General features: G+C 52.9%; 2 protein-coding genes across 3 annotated transcripts; both read left to right on the top strand.

Moving 5' to 3' along the window:
* The first annotated feature begins 703 nt into the window (after positions 1-703).
* Positions 704-6,867, top strand: LOC148219864 (zinc finger protein 541-like). The gene is made up of 9 exons (XM_088157020.1): positions 704-1,239; positions 2,378-2,427; positions 2,590-2,729; positions 3,175-3,278; positions 3,847-3,922; positions 4,263-4,351; positions 4,901-4,984; positions 5,863-6,026; positions 6,485-6,867. The coding sequence occupies exons 1-9, from the start codon at positions 928-930 to the stop codon at positions 6,579-6,581; spliced, it is 1,116 nt and encodes a 371-aa protein (XP_088013146.1). The 5' UTR covers positions 704-927; the 3' UTR covers positions 6,582-6,867.
* Positions 6,868-8,122: 1,255 nt separating this feature from the next.
* On the top strand, positions 8,123-14,286 carry LOC148219863 (zinc finger protein 541-like). Of its 2 annotated transcripts, XM_088156604.1 has the most exons (8): positions 8,123-8,658; positions 9,797-9,846; positions 10,009-10,148; positions 10,594-10,697; positions 11,266-11,341; positions 11,682-11,770; positions 12,320-12,403; positions 13,904-14,286. In XM_088156604.1, exons 1-8 carry the CDS (start codon positions 8,347-8,349, stop codon positions 13,979-13,981), a joined length of 933 nt encoding a protein of 310 aa, XP_088012730.1. In that variant the 5' UTR covers positions 8,123-8,346; the 3' UTR covers positions 13,982-14,286. The 2 variants fall into 2 exon arrangements, with proteins under 2 accessions (XP_088012730.1, XP_088012731.1); XM_088156605.1 differs by lacking the exon at positions 11,266-11,341.
* The last annotated feature ends 494 nt before the right edge of the window (positions 14,287-14,780 follow it).

Genomic DNA, 14,780 nt, shown 5'->3' with positions numbered 1-14,780 from the left:
CAAAGCACCATCAAACTCCCCCCTGTATCTGGCCCAGGAAATGGCCTTGCCTGGCAAGGCTTTGGGAGCAGGGGCTGGGGAGGATGGAGGGGGGGCGGGGGAGGGGGGAATTTCCAGGCTGGTTCTGGGACACGGACAGGAGCTTGCCCTCGTCTGATGCAGCCGGGGCAGGAGGGATTTGGAGGCTACAAAGTATCTGCTTTGCAATGCGCCTTGTTACAGCTGCCCCTTCACCTTGCTCGTGTGTGCGTGGAACAAGCAGGCTGGGAAGAAAGCAAGATTTGCTTTTGCTTAACATTAGGCAGGAAAGCAGGAAAGCCCGTTGGCTTTTGCCATAGCTGGGACCTAAGTATGAAAAGAAATGTGAAGGCCACTGGTGTGAAAAAGGAATTCCGTTACTGTGAGTCTCCTAGAGGAATCCCACAGGCTTTGGAGACAAACACCTCGCTCCTTCAAGGCAGCTGCAAGAAAGACATACGAATTCTGCATTAAGTGCTTGCTAAGGAATTGCTGGTGGGCTGTCCCCACCAATTCCCCTGGAATACACCCCGTTTCTGCAAGTTTCAAGGAAAGACTCTTGAGCTGAGAGACCAGCTCAGAACCCCGAAGGAGGGAAAACACCAAGCGATATTATTAGGCACCAGACAATTTAGAAAGGGGCGGGATGGATGCCTCCACTTTGAGACAAAGCCTGGGAGTTGGTTCTCCACGGAACGACTTGCAATCTCTTGCTCCTCTCAGAGCCCGAGGAGAGCCAGCAGCGCGAGTCCTTCTGGTTCTCCAGAAGGCAGGCAATGCGGTCTGGGTCCTTTGACAGAGCCGGGCTCCTGCGCACGTCCAGCTGCAGGCACCTTACAGAGAAGCACAGAGAAGAAGAGCCAGAGTTGTCCCTGCCCTGCTCTGCCCCGTCCAGAGGACTGACGAGAAATGCCCCAGTGGCAAGGCCCTGAGAGCAAACTTGCGCCAGAAGCAGTGAAAGAGGCAAAGGTGGCCCATCCCTGTTTGCACCCCCTGGGTGCCCCGGGGTTCTGCATGGAATGTTGGGCTGTGCCCCTAGCAACTGTCGTTGTCTCCTGCTCCTGCGGCCGTTGGTGGAACACTGGTGGACCAGCGGTGGAGCAGCAGCTGCAGGATCTGCTCCTGGGCTGGCCCTGGCCGGACGCCTCTGGCCTCTGGGTCCACATCCTCATCTCCTCGTCAGCCGCCAGGCACCCCCGCAGCACTGTGGGACCGTCAAAGGTAAGGAAATCCCCGTTTGCCTTCCAAGCACTAACAGAAAGGCAAGAGGCTCCAGCTGGCTGTCTCACCAGCCATGACAGACATGGTCTGTGGTCACTCTCCCCTGAGCAGCGTACACGTGAAAGCGGGCTCCAACTTCTCTAGGAATAATGATGCCTCCAGTTGAAATGCAGACCTTTCCCTAGACGACGCAGAGAGCTGTCGCGGGGCACTTTCAGATTCTCGTCCACCCATGACCCGATTAAAAGTTCTTGGTACCCACTGAAGTCCTGAAACTACGCTGTGCTGACCCCAAAACAATCTGGTCATTACTGAGGAGTTCAGGGCTTCAGTGTCAACAAATCCTGTTGGGCCCCGGCTCTGCTCACACCTCCTCCAAAGCTTTCAAAACCACAAAGATGGGACTTCCGCTCTGTGATCCCTCTTGCTCAGGGCATGGAAGCAGTTGGCCTCCAACACTGGCTTTCACCTACAAAAGCAGTCTGCTTTCAGCCATTCTTACATGCTTACCCACTTTCATCGCGTACAGATACCTTCCGGTTTAAGATCTGTAGAGATATTTCCCTTGCCACCTTGCATTGGATCTCTTTTCTAGAGAGGCACCGGGATGTATTTGTCAATGGTTCTCAATGCCTGTAGGGCTGGTTCTGCCTCACAGTCAGAGGCAGCCTGTCCGGCTCCTGGGCCTGCACGTGACAGCCTCAAGAACCACACCCTGTGCCCAAGAGCAATGGCCAAAGAATTCTTGAGCCCTGGCAGGCTTGGTGCTGTCACCCCTTCCCTGGGGAGCCCGTTCCAGTGCCCAGCCACCCTCTGCGTGCAGAACCTTTTCCTCCTATCCAACCTAAAGCCTCCCCTGGCACAAGTTCCATGCCTTGCCTTTGGGTCTTCTCACCGGCCCCCAAGCCTGAAGGGAGCAAGCAGCGCATGCCCTCCTGCTTCCCCTCCTGACGACTCTGCAGCCTGCTGGGGGATCCTGCCTCGGAAGCTCCAAGTGAAAAACCCAGCAATTTCACCAAACTGCGGGGAGCTGGGACTGGGGAGTTTGTGGTTTGCAGTGATGAGGATGAGAAGGAAGGCTACCCACGCATGTCGGCAGAATGATGTTGATCTGGAGCGTTCTTTTGATCTCTTCCAGGCGGAAAGAAGAGGAACAATGAAAAGGAAAGCGAGAGTCCACGTTCAGCCGTGAGTTTTGGCATAGGGATTAAAGGATGGCAAACTTGAGGAATGGCCAGGAGCAGAACTGCTCTTTCAGAGTCAGGGTGGGATTGCTTCAAGCCCGTGGCTCCACGGGACGTGTCTCTTGAGCGCTTGCCTTTCTTACCTGCACTTCCTTCTTTCTTTTAGACACATCAACGTCGGCAGCAACTTTCAGGCTGAGCTCCCCGAGCTGCAGAGCAGACCGCCAAGTGACGATGAAGAGCCCGCATGCCTGGTCTGGAAGCCATGGGAGGAAGATGACTCTGACATGGACAAACCTGACCCAGGTAGCTGTCAAGCTTTTTCTTCCACCCCTCAGATGCTGGGGCCTGTAGAACGCTCCTTCTTTGGGAAAAAGGCAGCTTTTTGCATGCTCTGCTTCTCTCCTTGTCTCTCCCGTCTTCCCGCGGGGGCGTGTTAGAGGCAAGGAGACTGCTTTGTCCGTGCAGCAGAGCAGGAAAAAAGAGCAACTTTCCCGCTCTCCAACTTGGTCAGGGGCATTTGATGCCGGAAGAAGGGAGATTGGCCCCCGCCTCCTATTACCAAAGCTGCTTTGAAGGGAGAGCCTGCACTACGTGGGCCCTTGGTTCAGCTGCCCCTTTCTTTGCGATCCTTTTCATGCTCTCCAACCTGCTGTCTTTAGCTCCTGTGCTTTCCTTCTGCCTTGTATCGCAAGCTTTCCCCCTTCTTGGCTCAAGCCTGACTGACGGTGCCTTTTTGTTGTGCTTGCAGTAAGAGAGCTGCTGGACATGGCCAGCTCCCGTGGCTTTCCCAGGGCAGCGGCTAACCTGGAGCTCGCTCTGCACTGCCTGCACCAGGCACGCGGCAGCGTTCCGGTAAGAAGCGGCTGTTTGGGCGCAGACAGGAGTGGACAGGGAATGAAAAAATTAAGAAGGCCTGGCCACTGGGACAGCCTTTCCTGGCTGCTCTTTGAGGAAGGCAGTTAGCACGCAGCGCACCTCTTGCTGCCTGCTGTGTCTCCTCCACCTGTGTCAGGACTGAGCACAAACAGGGCTCGAGCAGGGACAATGACTCTCTTGGAGGCACCGGCAGAGGCTCCCGCAGCCTGCTGCCTTGCAAATCTCCTGGAGATCTGTGTTCTCTAAGACCTTTTGGGCTGGACGGAGCGGGAATTCCCAGAAGCCTCAGCAAGCTGAGGCAATTCTGGCTGCAGGAGGAGCAAAAGCATTGAGCCAGTGAGCCACACGCCACTCTTGGGGAGCGCCATCCAAGGGTTGTGCAGAGAAAGCGAGGGATTGGCAGCAAGTCTCAATGTTTGACCCATATGCCATCCAGTGGACTGAATCCCTGAAGAGGCAAAGCGGCTGAAAGGCGGCATTTATGTTTTGTGGCTCCTTTTCTTGTGGTGGGGCACCTAAAGCCTTTTGCCCTTTGATCTTGCAGGAGGCTCTGGAGATGTTGCTCTCAGGGGGGCCTCCGACGCCTCAAGGCCATCCCCTGGCCGATTACCATTACGCAGGTAACCAAAACAGAGCTTCTTCCTACACTGACACACGCTGCCGTCCCTCGCCTTAATTGCCATGTCAAGCGTTTACGCTGAAACAAGGAACACCACTACAAGGTCTCCTCTTCTCGGGGGGTGGGGAAAGCAGCAGCAGCAGCAGCATCTAGCCCTTCAGCTTTCCTTGTTTTCCGCCCTTTTTTCCCCGGGGAATTTCCCTGCTTTGTCTTCATTACTTTCTGAGGGAGCAGACGTGTACGCACGTGAATGATGGATGGCGCCGACTGCGTTTTGGCTGCCAGTGGGATCCACTTCAATGTCTAGAGGGATCCGTTTACCCGCTGCTTTTTCTTGCCAGGCTCTGATAGATGGACACCTGAGGAGGAGGAGTCCTTCCAAAAGGCTTTTCACACCTATGGCAAGGATTTTCATCTCATCCAGAAGCAGGTAAAGCCATAGGACATGCTCTACCCTGGCAGATCATCAGAAGAAAATGTGCATTATTTCTGGTACCGCCTACTGGAATTCAGTCTCTCTCTTCCCAAATACCAAAAGTATGAAAAGAATCAAGAAACGGGACATCCGTCTCCTGCGGGTGAAAGGCCTGTGTGAAGGCAGCCCTTCTGCCTCTCCAGCCCTTTTCTCCGAGCTCTTTTGGAAGACCAAGCTTTATTCTGCCGCATTTGTCTCACGCGTGTGCTGCTGCTTCCTCAGCACGTTGTGCTGGGATAACTGGAGGGAACGGGGGAAAGAAAAGCTCTGCTAGATGGATTTGTTGTTGAGCTGGGCATTCCACGTCTTACGCATTACGTGGCACAATACACCGCTTTCTGCGTGGCATAATGCCTCTTTTACTCCCCATTTCTTTCGTTTTACACCCTGCTCAATTGACTCTATGATTTCACTTCCTACTTTACCCCATATATGCCTCACTTTTTCTCCAACGCACCCTACAGGATGGCCATTTCAGATTCCTTCTTTTTCTCTTGCCTACAGATTCAGAGTAAGACCGTGGCACAGTGTGTGGAGTACTACTACTCCTGCAAAAAAGAACATAAACTTGCCAACGCTCTCGCTCAGGTGAGTGGGAAGAAAATCAACAGCTGCCGGGAGGGTCCAGAAACTGGGAGAAGGGGACAAAACCTGCCAGCGAGCCATGCGAGACGCCGCTCTGCCAGGATCACATCGTCCCTTGCGCTGGGAAAGGCACAGCAGATGCTGCCCAAAGCTTCATGCTGCTGCTGCTCTGAAATAGGGAATTCTGGAGCATAACTTGGACCCAACAAAGCAGCACCGCCACCAAAATGGGCTTGGACTCTCTCTAAACTGGTTTCTCCAGGGCTGGCACCCTCACTGATTCCAATCAGATCCTTAATTCCCCATTGCCCGCTCACATCACTAATCCTGGCTGCGTTCACGGAAGTGCTGCAGATTTTCAGGGATCTTTTGTAGCATCCCCAGAAAGCCTACTCCCCAAAAAGGACCTGCCAGTGCTGTGGCCCCGCCAAAACTTTCCTTACCAGCCAACCGGAATTTGACTCACAGAGACAGAGAGACAGAGAGACAAAGAGACAGAGAGAGAGAGAGAGAGATCATTTTGGGTCGCACAAACCGCGTAACCATGTGTCCTCACTAATCGGACTGAACTTAAAACCCGTTCCCTAGTCATGGGTGGAGGAAAAATAGGGATAGAAGTGAGGCAGAGAGGTATAAAAAGAAATGTAGAGCTACAGATACCCACATGTTTACGCAACCCTTTGGCCAGTAGAAAGGAGGTGTTTTTTCCTCCAAGGTGCTGTGTTGGCGCCCCGCCGCAGCCCACCGCTAAATCCAGGCATTTTCTCAGCTCTTTAGGGTTTGAAGGAACTTGCTTAGGCCGAGAGATTTTTGCGCTGGACGCTCTGATCTCCAGCTTTGTGAGAGGAAGGAAAAATTGATTAGGATTCTTTGATTTCCAGACTGTGGGCCAAGCAAAGAGGAGCAAAAGACCTCCCAGAAAGGAGAATGGGGAGGCAGGCAAGAGAAGCCGCAAGAAAGCCCGCAACGCGGAGTGTCCCTGCTGCCAATCGCCCCAGCGGCCCCGTTCGGCGGGAGGCCCCTTTCCGTGCGGGCAGTGCCAACGGTGCGGAACTTCTTCCTCTTTCTGCTCAAAGCCTGCGCCCTTGGACTAAAACAGGCTGACCCTTGCCAAAGGCACCCCAGGGCAAGCCAAGGGCACTTGGAGGATGGCCCCTTGCAGCCGTGGTCCACGTTGCAACCCACTTGAAAGCCAAACAGCTTAGTTAAAGCCCAGCATTCAGACTGAAGCCTTGCTGTGCCTCAACAAGTCCCAGGTCACACAAGCAGGAATAGGCACACCAAAGCTGGCTTTGGTGGTGCTGTTGGAATTAGAAACAGGATGAAGCAAAACGAGGAAGAAATTTGAAGGAAGCAGAACAAGAAAGATTCCTGGTGCTGCTCCATTTACAAAGGAGTCACAGCCTGAAAAGACAGAAGCTCAGAGAGAAACGGAAATCTGGGAGCTTGGTTTAATGGTACGTATTGAATTGGCAATGAATGGTTTGTTTCCTGTCTTCCCAGGGTGTTTGCAACCGTGAAGGAAAGGAACGCGCACAGGAGAAGACATCGGCCACGGAAGGAAGCAGAGCCTGTCGCTAAGAAGAAAAGACCAAATTAGCCCTGCAGCTGTCCAGGGCTAGCAAGAGTTAGCCGTCAAGAGGACTAGATAGGAATAAGATTGTTTCTTAAGATTTTAGGGTTGTTTATTCTTCTGTTCAGTTTCCTAGACAGGCATTTCTCAATTTATGAGCTGAGATTCATAGGTATTAGTAAAAGTTTATTAGTAGTATTAGATTCATCAGTAAATGTAAGAGGTTTGGTGCTGTTCGCTACGCTCCATCTTTTGTCATTGTGACTTTCTTAAGACAAAAGCTGTCTTTATCATTAAACCAAAGTTTGTTCCATTTTGTCTTTTTGTCGGTATGAAATCGCTCAAGCCATGCTCGTTACGTTTCTTTGGTGTGGCAAACGCAGCATTTGCCGCGACAGAAGAACCTGGGCACGCGCGTCCTCCCGCAGGCCCAGCCCCTTGCTCAGCTGGCGGGACTTCCAAAGGTGTGTCCCCACGACTGCCAACGGAGTAACATTGCTGGGGTTTCATCCCTTGATTCCTCAGAATCTCGGCTGGGAGTGGAAAGGGAGGCTCTGTTGGGCTCAATGAATTGGCTCTAAACGACTGGCCTTGTCCCATTATGCTGGCGGGGATAAAAAGCTGCGCGTTATAGTCCTTTCCGGCACCCAGCAACATAGCTTGGTTTCATTTTGGGGGGCAGATGGACTTGACCACCTTTGAGGACTTTTCTAACCTCTCTGATTCTAGAACGTTCATAGCCACACGCACTACCAAGCAATCAGGAGTTCAGTTTTGGTTGCTCTTGAAAGGACTCCCCTCCTTAGCTGAAGCAAAGCGGGTGTGAACATTATCCTCTCGCTTCCCACAGCTTCGGGATTTGCAGCAAAGCACCATCAAACTCCCCCCTGTATCTGGCCCAGGAAATGGCCTTGCCTGGCAAGGCTTTGGGAGCAGGGGCTGGGGAGGATGGAGGGGGGGCGGGGGAGGGGGGAATTTCCAGGCTGGTTCTGGGACACGGACAGGAGCTTGCCCTCGTCTGATGCAGCCGGGGCAGGAGGGATTTGGAGGCTACAAAGTATCTGCTTTGCAATGCGCCTTGTTACAGCTGCCCCTTCACCTTGCTCGTGTGTGCGTGGAACAAGCAGGCTGGGAAGAAAGCAAGATTTGCTTTTGCTTAACATTAGGCAGGAAAGCAGGAAAGCCCGTTGGCTTTTGCCATAGCTGGGACCTAAGTATGAAAAGAAATGTGAAGGCCACTGGTGTGAAAAAGGAATTCCGTTACTGTGAGTCTCCTAGAGGAATCCCACAGGCTTTGGAGACAAACACCTCGCTCCTTCAAGGCAGCTGCAAGAAAGACATACGAATTCTGCATTAAGTGCTTGCTAAGGAATTGCTGGTGGGCTGTCCCCACCAATTCCCCTGGAATACACCCCGTTTCTGCAAGTTTCAAGGAAAGACTCTTGAGCTGAGAGACCAGCTCAGAACCCCGAAGGAGGGAAAACACCAAGCGATATTATTAGGCACCAGACAATTTAGAAAGGGGCGGGATGGATGCCTCCACTTTGAGACAAAGCCTGGGAGTTGGTTCTCCACGGAACGACTTGCAATCTCTTGCTCCTCTCAGAGCCCGAGGAGAGCCAGCAGCGCGAGTCCTTCTGGTTCTCCAGAAGGCAGGCAATGCGGTCTGGGTCCTTTGACAGAGCCGGGCTCCTGCGCACGTCCAGCTGCAGGCACCTTACAGAGAAGCACAGAGAAGAAGAGCCAGAGTTGTCCCTGCCCTGCTCTGCCCCGTCCAGAGGACTGACGAGAAATGCCCCAGTGGCAAGGCCCTGAGAGCAAACTTGCGCCAGAAGCAGTGAAAGAGGCAAAGGTGGCCCATCCCTGTTTGCACCCCCTGGGTGCCCCGGGGTTCTGCATGGAATGTTGGGCTGTGCCCCTAGCAACTGTCGTTGTCTCCTGCTCCTGCGGCCGTTGGTGGAACACTGGTGGACCAGCGGTGGAGCAGCAGCTGCAGGATCTGCTCCTGGGCTGGCCCTGGCCGGACGCCTCTGGCCTCTGGGTCCACATCCTCATCTCCTCGTCAGCCGCCAGGCACCCCCGCAGCACTGTGGGACCGTCAAAGGTAAGGAAATCCCCGTTTGCCTTCCAAGCACTAACAGAAAGGCAAGAGGCTCCAGCTGGCTGTCTCACCAGCCATGACAGACATGGTCTGTGGTCACTCTCCCCTGAGCAGCGTACACGTGAAAGCGGGCTCCAACTTCTCTAGGAATAATGATGCCTCCAGTTGAAATGCAGACCTTTCCCTAGACGACGCAGAGAGCTGTCGCGGGGCACTTTCAGATTCTCGTCCACCCATGACCCGATTAAAAGTTCTTGGTACCCACTGAAGTCCTGAAACTACGCTGTGCTGACCCCAAAACAATCTGGTCATTACTGAGGAGTTCAGGGCTTCAGTGTCAACAAATCCTGTTGGGCCCCGGCTCTGCTCACACCTCCTCCAAAGCTTTCAAAACCACAAAGATGGGACTTCCGCTCTGTGATCCCTCTTGCTCAGGGCATGGAAGCAGTTGGCCTCCAACACTGGCTTTCACCTACAAAAGCAGTCTGCTTTCAGCCATTCTTACATGCTTACCCACTTTCATCGCGTACAGATACCTTCCGGTTTAAGATCTGTAGAGATATTTCCCTTGCCACCTTGCATTGGATCTCTTTTCTAGAGAGGCACCGGGATGTATTTGTCAATGGTTCTCAATGCCTGTAGGGCTGGTTCTGCCTCACAGTCAGAGGCAGCCTGTCCGGCTCCTGGGCCTGCACGTGACAGCCTCAAGAACCACACCCTGTGCCCAAGAGCAATGGCCAAAGAATTCTTGAGCCCTGGCAGGCTTGGTGCTGTCACCCCTTCCCTGGGGAGCCCGTTCCAGTGCCCAGCCACCCTCTGCGTGCAGAACCTTTTCCTCCTATCCAACCTAAAGCCTCCCCTGGCACAAGTTCCATGCCTTGCCTTTGGGTCTTCTCACCGGCCCCCAAGCCTGAAGGGAGCAAGCAGCGCATGCCCTCCTGCTTCCCCTCCTGACGACTCTGCAGCCTGCTGGGGGATCCTGCCTCGGAAGCTCCAAGTGAAAAACCCAGCAATTTCACCAAACTGCGGGGAGCTGGGACTGGGGAGTTTGTGGTTTGCAGTGATGAGGATGAGAAGGAAGGCTACCCACGCATGTCGGCAGAATGATGTTGATCTGGAGCGTTCTTTTGATCTCTTCCAGGCGGAAAGAAGAGGAACAATGAAAAGGAAAGCGAGAGTCCACGTTCAGCCGTGAGTTTTGGCATAGGGATTAAAGGATGGCAAACTTGAGGAATGGCCAGGAGCAGAACTGCTCTTTCAGAGTCAGGGTGGGATTGCTTCAAGCCCGTGGCTCCACGGGACGTGTCTCTTGAGCGCTTGCCTTTCTTACCTGCACTTCCTTCTTTCTTTTAGACACATCAACGTCGGCAGCGACTTTCAGGCTGAGCTCCCCGAGCTGCAGAGCAGACCGCCAAGTGACGATGAAGAGCCCGCATGCCTGGTCTGGAAGCCATGGGAGGAAGATGACTCTGACATGGACAAACCTGACCCAGGTAGCTGTCAAGCTTTTTCTTCCACCCCTCAGATGCTGGGGCCTGTAGAACGCTCCTTCTTTGGGAAAAAGGCAGCTTTTTGCATGCTCTGCTTCTCTCCTTGTCTCTCCCGTCTTCCCGCGGGGGCGTGTTAGAGGCAAGGAGACTGCTTTGTCCGTGCAGCAGAGCAGGAAAAAAGAGCAACTTTCCCGCTCTCCAACTTGGTCAGGGGCATTTGATGCCGGAAGAAGGGAGATTGGCCCCCGCCTCCTATTACCAAAGCTGCTTTGAAGGGAGAGCCTGCACTACGTGGGCCCTTGGTTCAGCTGCCCCTTTCTTTGCGATCCTTTTCATGCTCTCCAACCTGCTGTCTTTAGCTCCTGTGCTTTCCTTCTGCCTTGTATCGCAAGCTTTCCCCCTTCTTGGCTCAAGCCTGACTGACGGTGCCTTTTTGTTGTGCTTGCAGTAAGAGAGCTGCTGGACATGGCCAGCTCCCGTGGCTTTCCCAGGGCAGCGGCTAACCTGGAGCTCGCTCTGCACTGCCTGCACCAGGCACGCGGCAGCGTTCCGGTAAGAAGCGGCTGTTTGGGCGCAGACAGGAGTGGACAGGGAATGAAAAAATTAAGAAGGCCTGGCCACTGGGACAGCCTTTCCTGGCTGCTCTTTGAGGAAGGCAGTTAGCACGCAGCGCACCTCTTGCTGCCTGCTGTGTCTCCTCCACCTGTGTCAGGACTGAGCACAAACAGGGCTCGAGCAGGGACAATGACTCTCTTGGAGGCACCGGCAGAGGCTCCCGCAGCCTGCTGCCTTGCAAATCTCCTGGAGATCTGTGTTCTCTAAGACCTTTTGGGCTGGACGGAGCGGGAATTCCCAGAAGCCTCAGCAAGCTGAGGCAATTCTGGCTGCAGGAGGAGCAAAAGCATTGAGCCAGTGAGCCACACGCCACTCTTGGGGAGCGCCATCCAAGGGTTGTGCAGAGAAAGCGAGGGATTGGCAGCAAGTCTCAATGTTTGACCCATATGCCATCCAGTGGACTGAATCCCTGAAGAGGCAAAGCGGCTGAAAGGCGGCATTTATGTTTTGTGGCTCCTTTTCTTGTGGTGGGGCACCTAAAGCCTTTTGCCCTTTGATCTTGCAGGAGGCTCTGGAGATGTTGCTCTCAGGGGGGCCTCCGACGCCTCAAGGCCATCCCCTGGCCGATTACCATTACGCAGGTAACCAAAACAGAGCTTCTTCCTACACTGACACACGCTGCCGTCCCTCGCCTTAATTGCCATGTCAAGCGTTTACGCTGAAACAAGGAACACCACTACAAGGTCTCCTCTTCTCGGGGGGTGGGGAAAGCAGCAGCAGCAGCAGCATCTAGCCCTTCAGCTTTCCTTGTTTTCCGCCCTTTTTTCCCCGGGGAATTTCCCTGCTTTGTCTTCATTACTTTCTGAGGGAGCAGACGTGTACGCACGTGAATGATGGATGGCGCCGACTGCGTTTTGGCTGCCAGTGGGATCCACTTCAATGTCTAGAGGGATCCGTTTACCCGCTGCTTTTTCTTGCCAGGCTCTGATAGATGGACACCTGAGGAGGAGGAGTCCTTCCAAAAGGCTTTTCACACCTATGGCAAGGATTTTCATCTCATCCAGAAGCAGGTAAAGCCATAGGACATGCTCTACCCTGGCAGATCATCAGAAGAAAATGTGCATTATTTCTGGTACCGCCTACTGGAATTCAGTCTCTCTCTTCCCAAATACCAAAAGTATGAAAAGAATCAAGAAACGGGACATCCGTCTCCTGCGGGTGAAAGGCCTGTGTGAAGGCAGCCCTTCTGCCTCTCCAGCCCTTTTCTCCGAGCTCTTTTGGAAGACCAAGCTTTATTCTGCCGCATTTGTCTCACGCGTGTGCTGCTGCTTCCTCAGCACGTTGTGCTGGGATAACTGGAGGGAACGGGGGAAAGAAAAGCTCTGCTAGATGGATTTGTTGTTGAGCTGGGCATTCCACGTCTTACGCATTACGTGGCACAATACACCGCTTTCTGCGTGGCATAATGCCTCTTTTACTCCCCATTTCTTTCGTTTTACACCCTGCTCAATTGACTCTATGATTTCACTTCCTACTTTACCCCATATATGCCTCACTTTTTCTCCAACGCACCCTACAGGATGGCCATTTCAGATTCCTTCTTTTTCTCTTGCCTACAGATTCAGAGTAAGACCGTGGCACAGTGTGTGGAGTACTACTACTCCTGCAAAAAAGAACATAAACTTGCCAACGCTCTCGCTCAGGTGAGTGGGAAGAAAATCAACAGCTGCCGGGAGGGTCCAGAAACTGGGAGAAGGGGACAAAACCTGCCAGCGAGCCATGCGAGACGCCGCTCTGCCAGGATCACATCGTCCCTTGCGCTGGGAAAGGCACAGCAGATGCTGCCCAAAGCTTCATGCTGCTGCTGCTCTGAAATAGGGAATTCTGGAGCATAACTTGGACCCAACAAAGCAGCACCGCCACCAAAATGGGCTTGGACTCTCTCTAAACTGGTTTCTCCAGGGCTGGCACCCTCACTGATTCCAATCAGATCCTTAATTCCCCATTGCCCGCTCACATCACTAATCCTGGCTGCGTTCACGGAAGTGCTGCAGATTTTCAGGGATCTTTTGTAGCATCCCCAGAAAGCCTACTCCCCAAAAAGGACCTGCCAGTGCTGTGGCCCCGCCAAAACTTTCCTTACCAGCCAACCGGAATTTGACTCACAGAGACAGAGAGACAGAGAGACAAAGAGACAGAGAGAGAGAGAGAGAGATCATTTTGGGTCGCACAAACCGCGTAACCATGTGTCCTCACTAATCGGACTGAACTTAAAACCCGTTCCCTAGTCATGGGTGGAGGAAAAATAGGGATAGAAGTGAGGCAGAGAGGTATAAAAAGAAATGTAGAGCTACAGATACCCACATGTTTACGCAACCCTTTGGCCAGTAGAAAGGAGGTGTTTTTTCCTCCAAGGTGCTGTGTTGGCGCCCCGCCGCAGCCCACCGCTAAATCCAGGCATTTTCTCAGCTCTTTAGGGTTTGAAGGAACTTGCTTAGGCCGAGAGATTTTTGCGCTGGACGCTCTGATCTCCAGCTTTGTGAGAGGAAGGAAAAATTGATTAGGATTCTTTGATTTCCAGACTGTGGGCCAAGCAAAGAGGAGCAAAAGACCTCCCAGAAAGGAGAATGGGGAGGCAGGCAAGAGAAGCCGCAAGAAAGCCCGCAACGTGGAGTGTCCCTGCTGCCAATCGCCCCAGCGGCCCCGTTCGGCGGGAGGCCCCTTTCCGTGCGGGCAGTGCCAACGGTGCGGAACTTCTTCCTCTTTCTGCTCAAAGCCTGCGCCCTTGGACTAAAACAGGCTGACCCTTGCCAAAGGCACCCCAGGGCAAGCCAAGGGCACTTGGAGGATGGCCCCTTGCAGCCGTGGTCCACGTTGCAACCCACTTGAAAGCCAAACAGCTTAGTTAAAGCCCAGCATTCAGACTGAAGCCTTGCTGTGCCTCAACAAGTCCCAGGTCACACAAGCAGGAATAGGCACACCAAAGCTGGCTTTGGTGGTGCTGTTGGAATTAGAAACAGGATGAAGCAAAACGAGGAAGAAATTTGAAGGAAGCAGAACAAGAAAGATTCCTGGTGCTGCTCCATTTACAAAGGAGTCACAGCCTGAAAAGACAGAAGCTCAGAGAGAAACGGAAATCTGGGAGCTTGGTTTAATGGTACGTATTGAATTGGCAATGAATGGTTTGTTTCCTGTCTTCCCAGGGTGTTTGCAACCGTGAAGGAAAGGAACGCGCACAGGAGAAGACATCGGCCACGGAAGGAAGCAGAGCCTGTCGCTAAGAAGAAAAGACCAAATTAGCCCTGCAGCTGTCCAGGGCTAGCAAGAGTTAGCCGTCAAGAGGACTAGATAGGAATAAGATTGTTTCTTAAGATTTTAGGGTTGTTTATTCTTCTGTTCAGTTTCCTAGACAGGCATTTCTCAATTTATGAGCTGAGATTCATAGGTATTAGTAAAAGTTTATTAGTAGTATTAGATTCATCAGTAAATGTAAGAGGTTTGGTGCTGTTCGCTACGCTCCATCTTTTGTCATTGTGACTTTCTTAAGACAAAAGCTGTCTTTATCATTAAACCAAAGTTTGTTCCATTTTGTCTTTTTGTCGGTATGAAATCGCTCAAGCCACGCTCGTTACGTTTCTTTGGTGTGGCAAACGCAGCATTTGCCGCGACAGAAGAACCTGGGCACGCGCGTCCTCCCGCAGGCCCAGCCCCTTGCTCAGCTGGCGGGACTTCCAAAGGTGTGTCCCCACGACTGCCAACGGAGTAACATTGCTGGGGTTTCATCCCTTGATTCCTCAGAATCTCGGCTGGGAGTGGAAAGGGAGGCTCTGTTGGGCTCAATGAATTGGCTCTAAACGACTGGCCTTGTCCCATTATGCTGGCGGGGATAAAAAGCTGCGCGTTATAGTCCTTTCCGGCACCCAGCAACATAGCTTGGTTTCATTTTGGGGGGCAGATGGACTTGACCACCTTTGAGGACTTTTCTAACCTCTCTGATTCTAGAACGTTCATAGCCACACGCACTACCAAGCAATCAGGAGTTCAGTTTTGGTTGCTCTTGAAAGGACTCCCCTCCTTAGC

This window comes from Sturnus vulgaris, chromosome Z, assembly GCF_052056855.1.
Source record: "Sturnus vulgaris isolate bStuVul1 chromosome Z, bStuVul1.hap1, whole genome shotgun sequence".
NCBI lineage: Eukaryota > Metazoa > Chordata > Aves > Passeriformes > Sturnidae > Sturnus > Sturnus vulgaris.
Note: the sequence above shows the minus strand (reverse complement) of the source record. Positions and strands in the feature narration are given on the sequence as shown.